The sequence below is a fragment of the Conger conger genome, chromosome 5, assembly GCF_963514075.1.
Source record: "Conger conger chromosome 5, fConCon1.1, whole genome shotgun sequence".
Lineage (NCBI taxonomy): Eukaryota > Metazoa > Chordata > Actinopteri > Anguilliformes > Congridae > Conger > Conger conger.
In genome coordinates this window covers 20,566,384-20,582,231 of record NC_083764.1, presented here as the reverse complement: position 1 = coordinate 20,582,231, position 15,848 = coordinate 20,566,384, and the positions used below count along the sequence as shown (strand labels likewise).

The following is a 15,848-nucleotide window of genomic DNA, read 5'->3' as shown; positions in this document are numbered from 1 at the left end:
TCTGTACTCATTCAACTTTTTATGATCCAGCCACTGTAAATGCAAGCATTGACAATGGTGCCCTGAGCCTGAATAATAAGGGTACCTTCAGCCACAGCGACTTGAAAATGGACTTCCAGCACATCTTCTCCAACATTTTGAGGTATCTATTATTTCCTATGCACATTGCACGGAAGAAGTATTTACCAAAGGGAACCCGAGTAAACACAAAACATTTTTTAAATCACCATTTAATTCATTCAAACACTTTCTATAATTATTTTTGATATTTGATATCAGTTTTTCACATTGTTTGGAGGACCTTGTGACTAACTACATTTAATTTGTGACTAATTTTCAAAGAATATCCTTCTTTGCCAGAGATGATGTTACTCTTATAATCATTGATGATTATCAGACATGATCACTGGTAACTTCCATGAAAGAGCATTTAAATGTATGGAAAATCATTACATCTGTATACATCTTAACAACGCGTTTAAAAAGGCGGGTGAGATTTTATGATTATATATCTATGATGAACATAGTGTTTAAATCTGAACCTCATTTGATATTATTTTCAGAAAAAGAAGCCAAGACTCTCCTGATAGGTAACTATACCAAATATTATTGGCCTCACTCACTCACTCACTCACTCACTTTTACAAGTTCATTTAAAGCCAATAACACAATGCACACAATATTGTAGATGCGATTTGTATTGTTTCATTATACAAGCAATTAAATGTATTAATTAAATGTTTTTTTCCAGCCCCTCCCGTCACACTATCATTGTTGATATTACCAGCCCAATCAGTGACATGACCATTCGATATGCATCTGGAAAGGACAGAATTAGCACTACCATTTCTGTACCAACCTCTGGATTCCTTGGATTGCAGTTGTCGCAGTCATCTGCACGGATCTATGCCAGATATCCTGTAAGACTTATTTTTTCTTTCCGCAATTCTGTTATTAAATTAACACCTGAGAGTAAACATATGACATACTGAAACAAAATGTTATCATTCCAACATGTGTATTTTTTGACGGAGGTTAGTCTTTAGCTCATGACTAAATCTTCTACATTCTTCTGTTCATGATTAAGCTCCTAAGTGTGTTTCTCTTACATTTCAGTCTGAACCTGAGAAGGATGTACAGATCCTAATTTTCAAAAAGTCTAAGACTGCCTTGAACAAGGAGGCTGTCAATGATATATTGCTGGGTGTAAAGGAGAGAGTGCCAGCCATCACTGCCTCCCTGTACAACACTGTTGATAAGTACCACAGTGCCCTCTTTGACATGGACATCAAGAGTGCCTTATATGAGCTGAGGAACATCCTCTCTACCACTTCTGAGAAGTTTTATAGCATTGCCACTGACTTCCCAGAAATTAGTGAGTTTGCCACTCTTTTCAGGAATCTTCTTGACCGGTATCAGGCCACCATGAAGATTGCAGTGGATGCAGTAATTGAATTCCTGAGGAACCTGCAGTTTCATGTTCCAGGGCTTGAAGAAAAGCTCACTTTGCCAGAGCTCAGTCACAAAATCATGAATTCTGTTGCTACAGTAATTAACCAAGTTGTACAAAGGATCAATGATTACCTGGAGCCCTACATTGATGCCATCATTACCTACTTCAGCAACATAAAGGTAATCATTCCTGGTTCTGATGAGGAGTTACCTGCAAGCCAAGTCCTAGAAAATCTCAAATCCTCCATAAAGAAAACCCAGAGTGAAATTGTAGGTATGGTGAGGAATCTTGAGAGCCCTGATGTTATACTCCAGAAGCTGGCTGATTTGGCTGAACACTGTGCCAAGAAGGCTGATGAGCTAATAGGCTCCTTCAAGTCAGACACGATTGATGCAGTTGCTGCCCATATAAATACCATCCTCTCTGAAGTTCTCAATCTTCTCAAGACAATATTTGAGAAGGTCCATGTCAACCTTACCCTGGAACAGCTGAATGACTCCCTTCAGTACTTGATTGAAACAGTCAGAACCCCTTTGAGTAAGATGACCAGCACTTCAACCGAGTTGGTGGCAGCAGCTGAGTATGTGCCAGCCCCTGTGGATGTAGAGGCCCCTGAAGAAGCACCAGCTGGTGAGGAAGTACCTGCACCTGAGGAAGTACCTGAAGCTGAGGAAGCACCAGCAGCTGAGGAAGTACCTGCACCTGAGGAAGTACCTGCTGCAGAGGAAGTACCTGCACCTGAGGAAGTACCAGCAGCTGAGGAAGTACCAGCAGCTGAGGAAGTGCCAGCAGCTGAAGAAGTGCCTGAAGCTGAGGAACTGGTTGGCTGATATGTGTGAAATGATTAACATGTCTAGATGAACACTGAGTCTATTAAACACTGCTACATGAACGGAAATATTTGCTCAGATTAACTTTTTTCAAATTCTTCAACGTGTATTTAAAATGGTCGTTATCATACTGCATGCGCATTATTGAATCTCTTTTTTATGTATTCAATAAATAGCTGCTGCACTAATTCTGTTTGTCATGTTGTAAGAAGTGGAAATTATTTACTGAGTTTTCTTTATATCTTCATCCTTTAAGATGTACTCAATTATGAGTATCAATAAAGACTATTTCTTCAGCATGAAATATGATTATTTTTTCCCCAGCTACATAACCACTAATTTGCTAAAATAGTGTGTAGGAGATATTTAAGATTAAGATTATTAAACATAAAATAAAGCTGACTTCAAGGGGCATATAGTAAACTGCATATTTGGAAGAAAAAAAAAGAAAAAAAAAGCAGAGTTTATTGACAAGCTCAGAACCAAATATTGTTTCATCAGGTTCATACATACTGCCAAGGAACCATATAAATAGGTTATCAATCAAATAAATTAAAAGCAAGGCTGAATCTCTCAGGTGCATGCAACCAACATCAGGCAATTAGTGACAATTCAAGATTGATCTTCAATTGTCAATCCAACTCCACTATCCAGATTTGCCAATAAGGTAAAGGGAATAACATATCGAACATGTATACAATGACATACAGTAAAGCCGATCGTGTGGCAACAGTGCAATGCATAAAATCATGCAGATATGGGTCAGGAGCTTCAGTTAATGTTCACATCAACCATCAGAATGGGTAAAAACGTCTCTAGAATGATGCCAAATACCTCCAGTGATGTGCAGCCGGACTAGATTGGGCAGACTGGAGTGGTCTTGCTGAGGTGTAGGGAGCAATTGCAGTCTGGATGTAAAGTGGGGCAGTACCCTTAGCAACCTGGAATGTCAACACTAGCTCCTGGAAGTGGATGTGCAGCAATTGGCAGCCAGTGGAGGGCAATGAAAAGTGGAGTGACATGAGCCGACCTGGGCTGACTGGTGGTCCAGCAGGCTGCAACATTCTAGACTAGCTGGAGGGGATTAATGGCACAAGCTGGGAGACCAGGCAGGAGGGAGTTGCAGTAATCCAGGTCTGCCAGGTGGCTTTCTCCGCCAGGAGATGACAAATACGGTGTACATTATTGAGGAAGAACCTGCAGGATCTGGCAGGAGAGGATATGTGTGGCGCAAGGCTGAGACTGTCATTAAGGGTCACCCCAAGATTCTTGGCTTTGCAGGAGGAGGATACTGCAAAGTCCTCGACAGTAAAACAATCAATATGTGGTTAAAGTGTACAATAAACAGTTCTCAGTTGAAATAAAACAATCACTATGTTGTTAAAGTGCAGACTTCCAGCTTGAATTTGAGGGTAAAAAATGTTTTTTTACAAACCATGAAGGAATTACATATTTTTACACATAGTCCCGCCAATTTTAGGGGCCTAATTAATTGGACAAATTAACACAAACTGAAATAGTCATCATAGATCATATTCAATATTTTGTTGCAAATCCTTCAATATTTTTGGAAAACCGTGAAAATGTATATGTGATCTGAACCGAACTAAGTAATTCCATACCTGGATTCGAATTAGCCCAAGCTGTTAAATATGTGCTCTTTTGTGCAGTAGGCATGTGAGTTTGGGGAACCACGGATGAGAGAGCTGTTGTGCGAGAGAGACAGAGCTGACAAGCGACAGAGCAAAAGCTACAGTTTGTTTTGTTTACATTAATTATTTTTGTTTGTTGTTCCAACCCGTGATCCTGTGAGGGTGTCGGGTGAAGACCTTTGTGGTTATATACAAGATCGCTGTCGCACCTCTCTCCACTCCCCAATCTGATAAGACTGAATAAAATGCGGGTGCAATCCGTACTTTCGAGATCTCCCTGTGTCAGCTCAACTACCCTCTCAGGGGTGTGGCAAGGCGAGTGACACCCCCTTATAGCCAAAGAGACTTAAAGTGTTTGAATTTGGCCAAGTGTGATGTCATCATGATGTCATCCAACCACAACAAACACTACTGTCCCTTTTACATCAGAGTGAAAAAAGAGCACTACAAAAAAGTCACAATGATCGTATTTTGGCTATACTGTGCAAAGACAGCAGTATGTACAGAATCATATTTTATCCTTGATTTCTTGTGCTTTTTTGAGGGGTGGGTGAAATGGGAACTGCGTCCACCATTTAGGGAGTGGATTAACCCTAACATATACCAATCAAGGGATAGTCTTTGTCATTAAATATGATGATGATATGAAACAAACCAGTCCAACCAAATTTATTACATTTACATTTTAGTCATTTGGCAGACGCTTTTAATCCAAAGCGACTTACAAGTGCATAGGCTCTACCATAAGTCAAAGCATCACATCCAGAAACTAGCAAAATACACATGAAATGCTGTTTTAAACATAGTTGTCATCATAAGTGAATTTTTTTTTTTTTTTTTTTTTTTTTTTTGGGGGGGGTTAGACAAGGATAGGGATATCAGAAAGGAGGGGCAGGGGAAATCAGGAGGGAGGACTAAAGTAGAGTTTGAAAAGGTGGGTTTTGAGTCTGCGTCTAAATAGGGGGAGGGATTCTGCTGTTCTGACAGTGGTAGGCAAGTCATTCCACCACTGAGGAACCAGAACGGAAAACAGGCGTGAACGTGCAGCTCGACCGCCAGGTGCACGTAGAGAGGGAACCGTAAGGCGACCAGAGCTGGCAGACCGGAGTGGTCTAGCTGGGGAGTAGGGAGTGATCAGGGATTGTATGTAAGGTGGGGCAGTCCCCTTAGCAGCCTGAAATGCCAACACTAGGGCCTTGAAACGGATGCGTGCGGCAATAGGAAGCCAGTGGAGGCCAATGAGAAGCGGGGTGACATGAGCCGACCTGGGCTGACTGGTGATCAGGCGGGCTGCAGCATTCTGGACCAGCTGGAGGGGCTTGATGGCACACGCTGGGAGACCGGCTAGGAGGGAGTTGCAGTGATCCAGGCGGGAAATGACGAGCGCCTGGACTAGGAGCTGGGTGGCTTTCTCAGTCAGGAGATGACGGATACGGCGTATATTATACAGAAAGAACCTGCAGGTTCTGGCAATGGAGGATACTTGCGGAGCCAGGGTGAGGCAGTTATCAAGAGTCACCCCAAGATTCTTTGCCGTACGGGAGGAGGAAACTACAAAGTCCTCAACAGTGAATGAGAGGTCGATTGACGGAGAGGACTTAGCAGGGATGTAGAGAAGCTCAGTTTTGGCAAGGTTGAGCTTCAGGTGATGGGAAGTCATCCACGCAGAGATATCAGCCAAGCAGGCAGAGATCCGTGTGGTGATTTGGGTGTCGGGGGGGAAGGAAATGAAGAGTTGGGTGTCATCAGCGTAGGAATGATAAGAAAAGCCGTGGGAAGAGATCACAGAACCAAGAGACATGGTGTATAGCGAGAAGAGGAGAGGCCCAAGAACCGAGCCCTGCGGGACTCCAGTTCGTAGGGGGTGAGGGTCGGAGACTGAGCCCCTCCAAGTCACCTGGTAGGAGCGACCAGAGAGGTAGGCGGAAAACCAAGCGAGTGCAGAACCTGTGACACCCATCTCAGACAGCGATGAGAGCAGAATCTCATGGTTGACTGTATCGAAGGCGGCCAACAGGTAAAGGAAGATGAGGACAGAGGAGAGGGATTTTGCTTTAGCAGAGTGGAGTGCCTCAGTGACCGCGAGCAGGGCGGTTTCAGTGGAGTGGCCACTCTTGAAGCCAGACTGGTTGGGGTCATGGAGATTGTTCTGGAGAAGATAAGTGGACAGTTGGGAGCAGACCGCCCTTTCCAGAGTTTTAGCGAGAAAGGGAAGAAGAGAGACAGGCCGGTAGTTGTTCAGGGCAGAGGGGTCAAGAGTAGGTTTTTTGAGCAGGGGAGTGACTCTGGCCGTCTTCAGGGAAGAGGACATGGTGCCGGAAGAGAGGGAGGTGTTGATTAGAGAGGAGAGAAAAGGGAGAATGTCATCAGATATAGATTGTAGGAGGGGAGAGGGGATGGGGTCAAGAGGACAGGTGGTTGGGCGGTGGGAAGTTTCAGTGTGTCGGCGTCAGAGAGGGGAGAAAAGGAGGTTAGGGAGTTGGGGAGGGTAGGAGGGTCAGCAGGGGTGGAGGGTTGGGAGAAGGAATTGCGAATAGCATCGACCTTCTTTTCAAAGAAGGAGACAAAGTCATCAGGTGTGAGTGATGAGGGGGGTGGGGAGGGAGGGGGGGCCAGAAGAGAGGAGAAAGTTGAAAACAGTTTGCGGGGATTAGAGGCGGGCGTGTTAATTTTCGAATGAAAGAAGGAAGATTTAGCTAGAGAGACAGAGGAATGGAAAGATGATAAGAGGGCATGGAAGGAAGCCATATCACTGGGGAGACAGGACCTTTTCCATTTTCTCTCCGCCGCCTGCAGTTCGGTTCGGACAGCTCGTAGAGCATCAGAAAGCCAAGGACTGGGGGGGGGAGGCCCGAGCTAGTTTGGTGGTGAGGGGACACAGAGAGTCAAAGGAAGATGAGAGGGAGGACATGAGAGTTGTAGCCGCATCGTCGGGAGACAGTCGAGAGAAAGACTCCGCGGATGGTAGGGAGGAGAGGATTGTAGATGAGAGGGTGGAGGAAGACAGGTGGCGTAGGTTCCGTCGACAGGTGACAGTGGATGGTGGGAGAGATGGATGGGTGTAAGAGGAGAGTGGAAGAGAGAAAGAGATGAAGGAGTGGTCAGATATATGGAGTGGTGTTACAGAGAGGTTGGTTGTTGTGCAGCTCCTTGTGAAGATGAGGTCAAGAAGGTTGCCTGCTTTGTGGGTGGGAGGGGTAAGAGTGAGAGTAAGGTCAAAAGAAGAGAGGAGGGAGAGAAAAGGTAGACTGGGTGGACTCTGAGTTGAGGTTGAAGTCACCCAGGAGGATCAGGGGGGTGTCATTGAAGAAGTTCAGGGGGGTGTCATCCAAGAAGTTCCCCAGAGGACCCGGGGGGCGATAAACAACAATAATAAACAGTTTGCACGGCAGAGTAACAGAAACCGCATGAAATTTCAAATTTATAAATAATGTTATTGGTACCAATTCTGTACTTTCCATTCCCCAAATAAGAAGCCTCTGCAACATTTGGTCCGTCTTATCTCGAGGAAGATTTGGCAAAGCTTTGGCGAGGACCTGCCTTATCTTCTCCCCCACCTCTGCTATCATTCGTGTGATGAACGGCACTGTCAAGCCACCCAGCTTATACTTATATGTTAGGGATAATAATTAAGTAAACCTTCATGACCAATACAGCACAACATTTTATGCACAGGTTTCTTGCAGGCAATGAAGGCCCTGATCAATAACAATTTCAGATTGATAACATTGTGAAATAAAGTTCCCTTGAATAAGGATAAACTTGATTTGGCCAAAAATGATCCCTCCTCATGTCTGTCATGCACAGCAAATATGTTCTTTCTGTATTCAGTTCCTTTTACCATCACCTCATGAATAATTATGGTATTGGATTGAATGTTTATGTGGCCAATTGCAATATCCACATTATAATACCTAGGGTAAAAGTCAGTCCCCCTTTCTACCACAATGTGTGGAGGAAATATACTAGCAGGGCTTAAATATGCTTGAAGAAGCTGATGCCTCTCAGCAAGAGTGGAGCAGAAATTCTTAAAGTTATGCAACTTCCTTGCATACTGCAAGGAATCTCCAGAGTCCAGGGAAGGATAAGAGCACCAAATATGACAATAAGCTCTGGGTAATGATTCACGTAATTGTGCTTTGGCTTGAAAGGAGACAATCTTAATCTATCAGCACCCTGAAGTAGGCTACCTGAAATTGAAATTGCAGGTGCGCAGATATACTCAACTATCTGCCTAAGTTGCAACAGAAGTTGCCACACAGCTTTATGAGCTGGACTCTCAATCTTCTCGCCTATCAGGACAGTTAAAGGAGACACCAGTTCTGTGCTGAATGACCCCCAAGTTTATCATTTCTAGGATTTAACTCTTATCATTGCCAAGATGGTTGAATTGACTTATCCTCTGTGTATGTGAAATGTTTCGCCACTGAAATGGGATGTGTAATATATAATGCCACATCAAGGTATACCACACCCTCAAAAAGATCATGACCAAGGCATCAGGGCAAGGCATTGGTAGTGAGAAGTTATTAAACAATTAATCAAATAAGTGTGCATAATGCCTCTGTGCATTGTCTTTATATGACTGCTCAGTACTGTTTTTGAGTTTTGACAAGTGGATCTGACTGAAATATATCTCGGTCTATTTCACAGTATCTGCAAAAATACATACTCTTGCTAAAGTTCCCAACGAAACCACCAATGCCATGTGAGCCAAGACTATGCCCAGAAATGGCCCATTCAGACCCTCTGAGAATCTTGCCATCAGGCTTACCATCTGGATGCCATTTACTTCAAGATCTTTTAGATCCTTGATCAGTTGGCTTAGGACCAATTCTTGACCAAAGTACTTGTAGTCCTGTTCTCTGCAAAGAAGAACAAGTTGCATATAGTTAATTTCTCATTAAAATTCTTGTTTATAAATTTAAAAGCCTTGTTTCTAAAAAGAAATCCTTATTTCTAAAGAAACAATCCTTGTTTCTAAAAAATAAATCCTTATTTCCGAATTTAAATCCTTGTTTCTAAATTTGAAATCATTGGGTCTCATTTATCAATATTTTCGTAAATCCGTGTGCAAATGTATGTGTGATCTGAAACGAACTAAAAACTTTCGCCATATTCATGAAAGACGCATAGTTTTTTTTGTATCCACCTGTGTATGCTGATAAATAGCAAGTAATCGTAAAACAAAGGCACGTGCACAAAATTTGTGATTAGCATAAATTGATGCCGCTAAAACACCACATATGGAATTTTTAAAGAGATAGTCGAGAGAAAAAAAAAAGCATCTCTGAAGTGGAGATTGAAGTTCTGTTAATGGAAGTAAAACAAGCCAAAAGCATACACCGATCAGCTATAACATTAAAACCACCTGGTTAAACCAGTTTTTTCATGATTAAAAATGCTTTGTATACATTTAATAGTGCATAATAGTGCATTATTTCAATATCTTCGTACGGACTGGTGTTAATTATCACGTCTGTCTTAACAAGTGCGCCAGGACATTTTTTCATATTTAATAAAGGCCCGCCATATTTAAAAATACTATTATGTCAAATCTACTCTGACATAAATTTCACCACATGCAGTACCATGCAATCCCAAGTAGTTCAAGGGAAGAAGGGTGAAACTGATGTAAGATTAGATACCATGCATTTTTAAATACGGCAGGTGATCTTTATTTCTTTTTAAATATGAACAATTATACTGGTCCTGGAGCATTTGTTAAGATAGACGTCATCGCGAATACCAGTACGTACCAAGATATTTAAATAACAAAACCATGCACACCACCCTGCCCTCCCAATGAGCTTACAAGACTTCCATTTTCATTTAAGAAAGAAACTTTTGAATGCAATTCACTTATGATAATCTGATTATATAAGTACACATATTATATAATTAAATATTAAGTAGACAAGTGTATAGTTTAAAGCGTTTTTTATCATGAAAAACTGGTTAAAGCAGGTTGGCTGATCGGTGTATTTAATTTCCTTAGTGTAAGCAATGAATTGTCAGAGCTGTGGAAAACTAAAGGCGGGCAATATAGCCTAGCTGTTGTAAACTCTTTCTCAAGTAACATGCACTATGCAACAGGCAAAAAGAAAATGGTTTCACATTGTTGTTTCTTCGTTTGTTGTTTCTTGGGCATAATAGGCTACGCCATGCCCCATACTTGTTTTATGGAATTTATATTCTACTTCACAATCATTAACTGAAACAGAAACAGCTGTGTAGGAGGGTTAAAACAGGGTGAGGAACAGCCAAACTCTGCTTACAAGGTGAGGTTGCTGAAGACAGTTTAATGTCAGAATTCATACACCATGGCAAGACTGAAATTTCAAGGCAGACAGGGGTTTCCAGGTGTGCTGTCCAAGCTCTGTTGAAGAAGCACAAAGAAATGTTTCGGAAAACAAAATCCCTTTTTAAAAATTGAAAGCATTATTTCTTAAAAACAATTCTAAACAGTCATCCTTATTTCTAAATTGAAAAAAAAGCAAAAGAAATCAAGGATAAAATATGATTCTGTGAATATTGCTGTTTTTGCAGTATAGGCAAAATACAAACATTGTAATTTTATTTATTTATTTTAAATCAGGACATTGAATGTACTTCCTTGAATGTAACAATATATTTATGAAGCAATTTATTTTGCCAAAAACTGGCTGATAAACAGCACACACCTACTGTAATCATGGATTGTCAAGTCATGGACCCTTATCCTTAAATAAGCTCTACTTAGAACTCGTTATCTTAACATGATACTCACACTCTGTTCTGGACTCAACATCTTAGTGCACATTGCAAAGTATCCTGCTACATGAGATAAGCAGTTTACTTTACACCGAAGAAAACCCAGCTGTTTGACAGTTTTGGCCATTAACTGGTGAAATGTGGATTTTTTATGACATAAAATCTGAAAAATGAATTAATGTGAATGAAACACATAATACTGGTTGACACAATCAAAAAGCTTTTGGAGCTTTTAGAGGCAACCAGTATTGCACAAAATTGCTATCTGTATTTGCACTTAATTTATGAATGACCTTTAAGGTACTGAACAGGCAAAGGACTCTGAAATGGTTTCTCCAAAACTTGAAAAAGACATTCAGTTCACCACTATGGTTTCTTCTCCAATTGTGTTTTTATTAACATTTTAATGGATGGAAAATTTAAATAAGCTTGTAATCCTCTTCTTTGATTGAATGTTTGGCAGGGCTTTGGGGCCTCCTGGCGGAAAATAAGTTGAACTGCATCCTTTTGTGATGTTGCCATAGAACAGGGGTGTCCAATCATGTGCAAAGGAGGGCCAAGAGTATGCAGGTTTTTATTCCAACCAATCTCTACACCAGCTGACTTCACTAACCAGCTCCCTCCTCTCTGGTTGAAGGAGATCGTGAAATCTGTGAAATGAGCTGGTGTACTTATTGGTTGGAATGAAAACCTGCATACTGTCGGCCCTCCAAAATGCACATCATAATTCATTTACTTTGATTGTAGGGTTAAAAAGCATAATTTTGGTGGTTTTCACCAAAATGACATTAGTTTAAATCACTATAGCCCAACTTACTTGAAAATAAAGTGTGTGACATTTGCTAAATACTGACAATAACTGACAAAATACATTGATTGGATAACTATGAGAAAAGATTCAATGTATTTTGTTTAAACACTATAATTATTTCATTCACCTCACTCTGGAGGATGCATGACTAATTGCAGAAGCTTATTCAGCCCCACTCTGTTGCTATGCTAGCTCTGCTAGCTCTACATAACCATTTTGGCAAACCGCAGCAGCAGAGCCATTTTCAACATGAAGCAAAAATGAAGCCTCAAGATGTGAAAGCTTTCCATTGAGTTTCACACTCAAGGATGAGCTCTATACCAGAATGCTATTCACATTCAAGCATCCCAACGGCATGGAACTGACATAGCATAGGACTGGTTGCTCTGTAAATTGAAATTGGTATTTTACCCCATTTTTCTTTGCAGAACTGCATTAATTCAGACAAATTCATAGGTTTGTTATGCCATGATCAAAGGAAAGTCCAGAAGAGATGAGAAAAAAAGTTGTTGAAATATATCAGATATCAGATAATATTTTATGGACCGATGAGTCAAAAGTAGAAAAAAAAAAAACATTTCCAGAATTTCTAGTCTTGGATATTTGACTCATTGCCGAGATATCATTGCTTATAAATAGTAGCATCACACAATTTTGCATTAAAATGTTGCTAATTGGCCAGACTGTCATCACAAAGTTCCTACCCTCACTTTACCCTCTCAGGTAAAGTGAGGGTGGGAAACCAGCAGGTCTCATCCCTTTAGGATCATGAGTTGCTGATCCCTGCAATAAAGCCTTAGGTTGGTGTCAGAGCATTCAAAATAATAACAATTACATAAAAGATGTCTGATTGTTTCTTTCACCTGATGCAGGCTTGCGTATGTAAATGCATATAACCTACGCTCGCACACAAACACACACATACACACACAGCACAGCACAGATATTTTAGAGACAATACTTTTATTTGGCTCATGAGTAACTTTAATTATTGGGACACATTGTTTGCGATACTTTAGAACATTTTTATGAATCAAGTCAGAACCACGGACCAACGTGGATGGTCATAGAATCAAATCAACAAGTCAACAAATAACCTAATGATAGTTGGGATATTTACATAATTAAGCTTAGGCCTATGCTGCTCATGTCAGTATCAGAGGAAAAGCACAACACAATAAATTCACTGAATGTATTGTTCACTGTGTTCTTAATGCGTAATTCAAAGAATGCATTTTTGTACAATAAAATATGAATTAATGTATGAAAATCAGTTACTTTCTTACCTTTTGTTTTATCTCTCAATTTGCAATTATTGCTATTTATTACAGGTAGTTATTCCTATTATGGACACAACTCCTCCTCCAGTTGATAAAACTAAAAAAAACAGCCAGCAATTGAACAAACAAATCAAATTCACAGTAACTGCTGGGAGAATTAGCAGCTTCCTTGGCTAATTTGAATGCAATGCGAGTTAAGTACATTTACAGATTATGACTAACGTTAATTAATGATTACGAGCAATGTAAGAATGAAGTTAGCTCACATTAAAGGTACAATAGGTAATATCGGACTCCTAACTGTCAAGAGAGGAATTGCAACAACAACTTAAATTATACAGTTCAGTGTTCTTGTGTTTTGGAAAGCTGAAATGAAAATGTTTGCCAAACAGGTGACTTTATGAAATCTTGGCTTTGGTGTGCTACACAACACTATTTACATTTATATAAGTTTTCACTTTAGCAAACCAAATATATTGTGAGGAAGCAAGTTATTTGGTTACGTGACTAGCTGGCTATATAACTAAGATATGATAGTCTACCACGAACGATGCAACTGCAACTTACAGTTGGAAAGGTTTAGCTAAACACAGATGATTGAACATGTAAATAGATAAAAGGAATGTGTAGCTGCCCAAATTGCACTCCAGACAAGTGATCACTGAAACTTTGTATACAATTGCTTTTCTAGTTAGAAAACAATACCAGTTAGCTATCAGTAACAACAAGAAAATTAGCTATTACTTCCCAAATTTACGGATATCCACCTGAACGCCTGTGCAATCGCTACTATCTTTGTATTGCCTATATTTTATCCCAAATGGATATTTGTAAATTCGTCAAGCTAACTATAGCTAATTTGTTTGTTGCTACCGATAACAAACTGGTATTGTTTTATAACTAGATATGTAGTCTTTGCTTGGATAATAAGCAATAGTGTACAGAGTTTCAGTGATCACTTACCTGGAGTTTAATTTGGGCAGCTACACGAACAATCAGAATACGCCATTGGCTGTGGCCAATTTTCAACCAATGAACTTGAATTGTTGTACAGCTGCACAATGTTTTGATACAGAGTGATGCCCGACAAATGTACACTTTGAAACCCAAATTTAAGGACTATAAACACAGGCAGAGGGTGAGTCAACATGTCAGTGGGCCTTTTTCAATGATAGGAAGGGATTTACAATTGACTTGTAACAATGTTTGAACACGAAAATCTTACCTATTGTACCTTTAACGTAACTGCGTTGAGCAAAACTGGAATCTAGACATCTAGGGGGTGGAAATACAACACATAGATGGACTAGCTTAACCCCAATACAGCTCAATGTTTACCTGGATATAGCATGGTGCCCTCAACCCTATCCCCTCAAACCTCCTTCAGGCAATCACACCTGACATCCTCCCGTTTGTCATGTCCCTTGTTTTTTTTAAAGATATTTTTTAGGCCTTTTTCAGCTTTATTGGACAGTATATAGTATAGAGAGACAGGAAGAATGGTAGCGAGAGAGAGGGGAAGACATGCAACAAATGTCAGACAGTCGGATTCGAACCGCCGACGTCGCGGCTCGCAATGAGCATGCGGTCAGTGCTCTACAGGCTGCCCCACCGAGACACCCATCATCTCCCTTGTTAACTCCTCCCTGTCCTCTGGCCACTTTCCCTCATCCTTCAAGAGGGCCTCCATCATCCCACTCCTAAAGAAACCCACTCTGGACCCCTCCTGTATACAGAACTACTGTCTGTATGCAGACTTTTCTATCCAAATCCATTGAACAAGCTGCCTCCAACCAACTCTCTCCCTTTTTCTCACAGAATCACCTGCTGCACCCCCACCAGTCTTCAGACCTAGCCACTCGACAGAGACCGTGCTCCTCTCTGTCAATGAATCCCTTCCGGCTGCATGAGCAGCCTCTCTCTCCTCTGTCCTGATCTTCCTTGACCTCTCAGCCTTCAACATGGCCAACCACTCCATCCTCCTATCCTCCCTGGCATCTACAGGGATCTGTGGCACAGCCTTAGACTGGATTAAATCCTATCTCTCTGATCGGTCCTCCCAGGCGACCTGGGCTGGAAGAGTGTCAACCCCTGGCCTCCTTGTTACAGGACCCCGCCTGACTATTGCAATTCTCTGCTGGCTGGCCTTTCAGCATCTGCCATCAGACCCCTATAACTGATCCAGAAAGCCGCAGCCTGTCTGGTACTCAATGTCCCCAGACATTCACATGTCATCCCCTTGATCAGCGACCTCCACTGGCTGCCTGTTATGGCTCGCATCAAATGTAAAACTTTTGTGCTTGCATACCAGGCAGTTAAGGGATCAGCCCCTGTATTCAATCACTTATGAAGACATATGCACCAGCAAGACCCCTCCGTTCCGCTACTTCGGGATGCCTGGCACCTCCCCCTCCCCACACTTGCACTTCAATATGATCTAAGTGACTTTGACCGTGGAACGATTGTTGGTGGCAGACAGGGTGGTTTGAGTATCTCAGAAACTGCTGATCTCTGCGGATTTTCACGCACACTAGTCTATAGAGTTTGCAAAGAATGGTGCAAAAGACAAAAAATATATATATGCAGTGAGCAGCAGTTCTGCTGCCAGAGAGCTTAATGAGAGACGTCAGAGGAGAATGGCCAGATTGGTCAAAGCTGACAAGAAGGTGACAGGAACACAAATAACACATTACAACAGTGGTATGCAGAAGAGCATCTCTGAACACACAACGCATCATAACTCTAAGTGGATAGGCTACAGTAGTAGAAGTCTAATAAGTAATAAATACCTAATAAAGTGCGCACTGTGTGCATGTGCATGTGCAACTGCGTAGTTGCCCAGAATGTAAAGTGAAACTGCGGTTTCTCAGAAAGAGCCCTTACACAACACTAGAGGAGCAGGCAGTTTGGTGTCAACTATCTTTCTCACATGTGCAGTACAGAGTACAGACTGGCATTTTTACACAAGAGAGGTGCGATAAGATCCATGAGCAGTTAAGGTATATGCCTTACCAAATAGAGGTTAGATGGTATTAACTGTGGGAAGGAAAGAATACCCTAGTGATTCAA

The 15,848-nt window shown here is 41.3% G+C and overlaps 1 protein-coding gene across 1 annotated transcript in view; it reads left to right on the top strand.

Moving 5' to 3' along the window:
* LOC133128818 (apolipoprotein B-100-like) overlaps window positions 1–14,900 on the top strand; it is a 33,207-nt gene extending 18,307 nt beyond the window's left edge. Inside the window, exons 28-33 of the mRNA XM_061242626.1 lie at window positions 31–142; window positions 564–590; window positions 752–920; window positions 1,117–1,974; window positions 2,060–2,274; window positions 14,843–14,900. Coding sequence (XP_061098610.1) covers window positions 31–142; window positions 564–590; window positions 752–920; window positions 1,117–1,974; window positions 2,060–2,274; window positions 14,843–14,900 — 1,439 coding nt within the window. The remainder of the gene's footprint in view (window positions 1–30; window positions 143–563; window positions 591–751; window positions 921–1,116; window positions 1,975–2,059; window positions 2,275–14,842) is intronic.
* The last annotated feature ends 948 nt before the right edge of the window (window positions 14,901–15,848 follow it).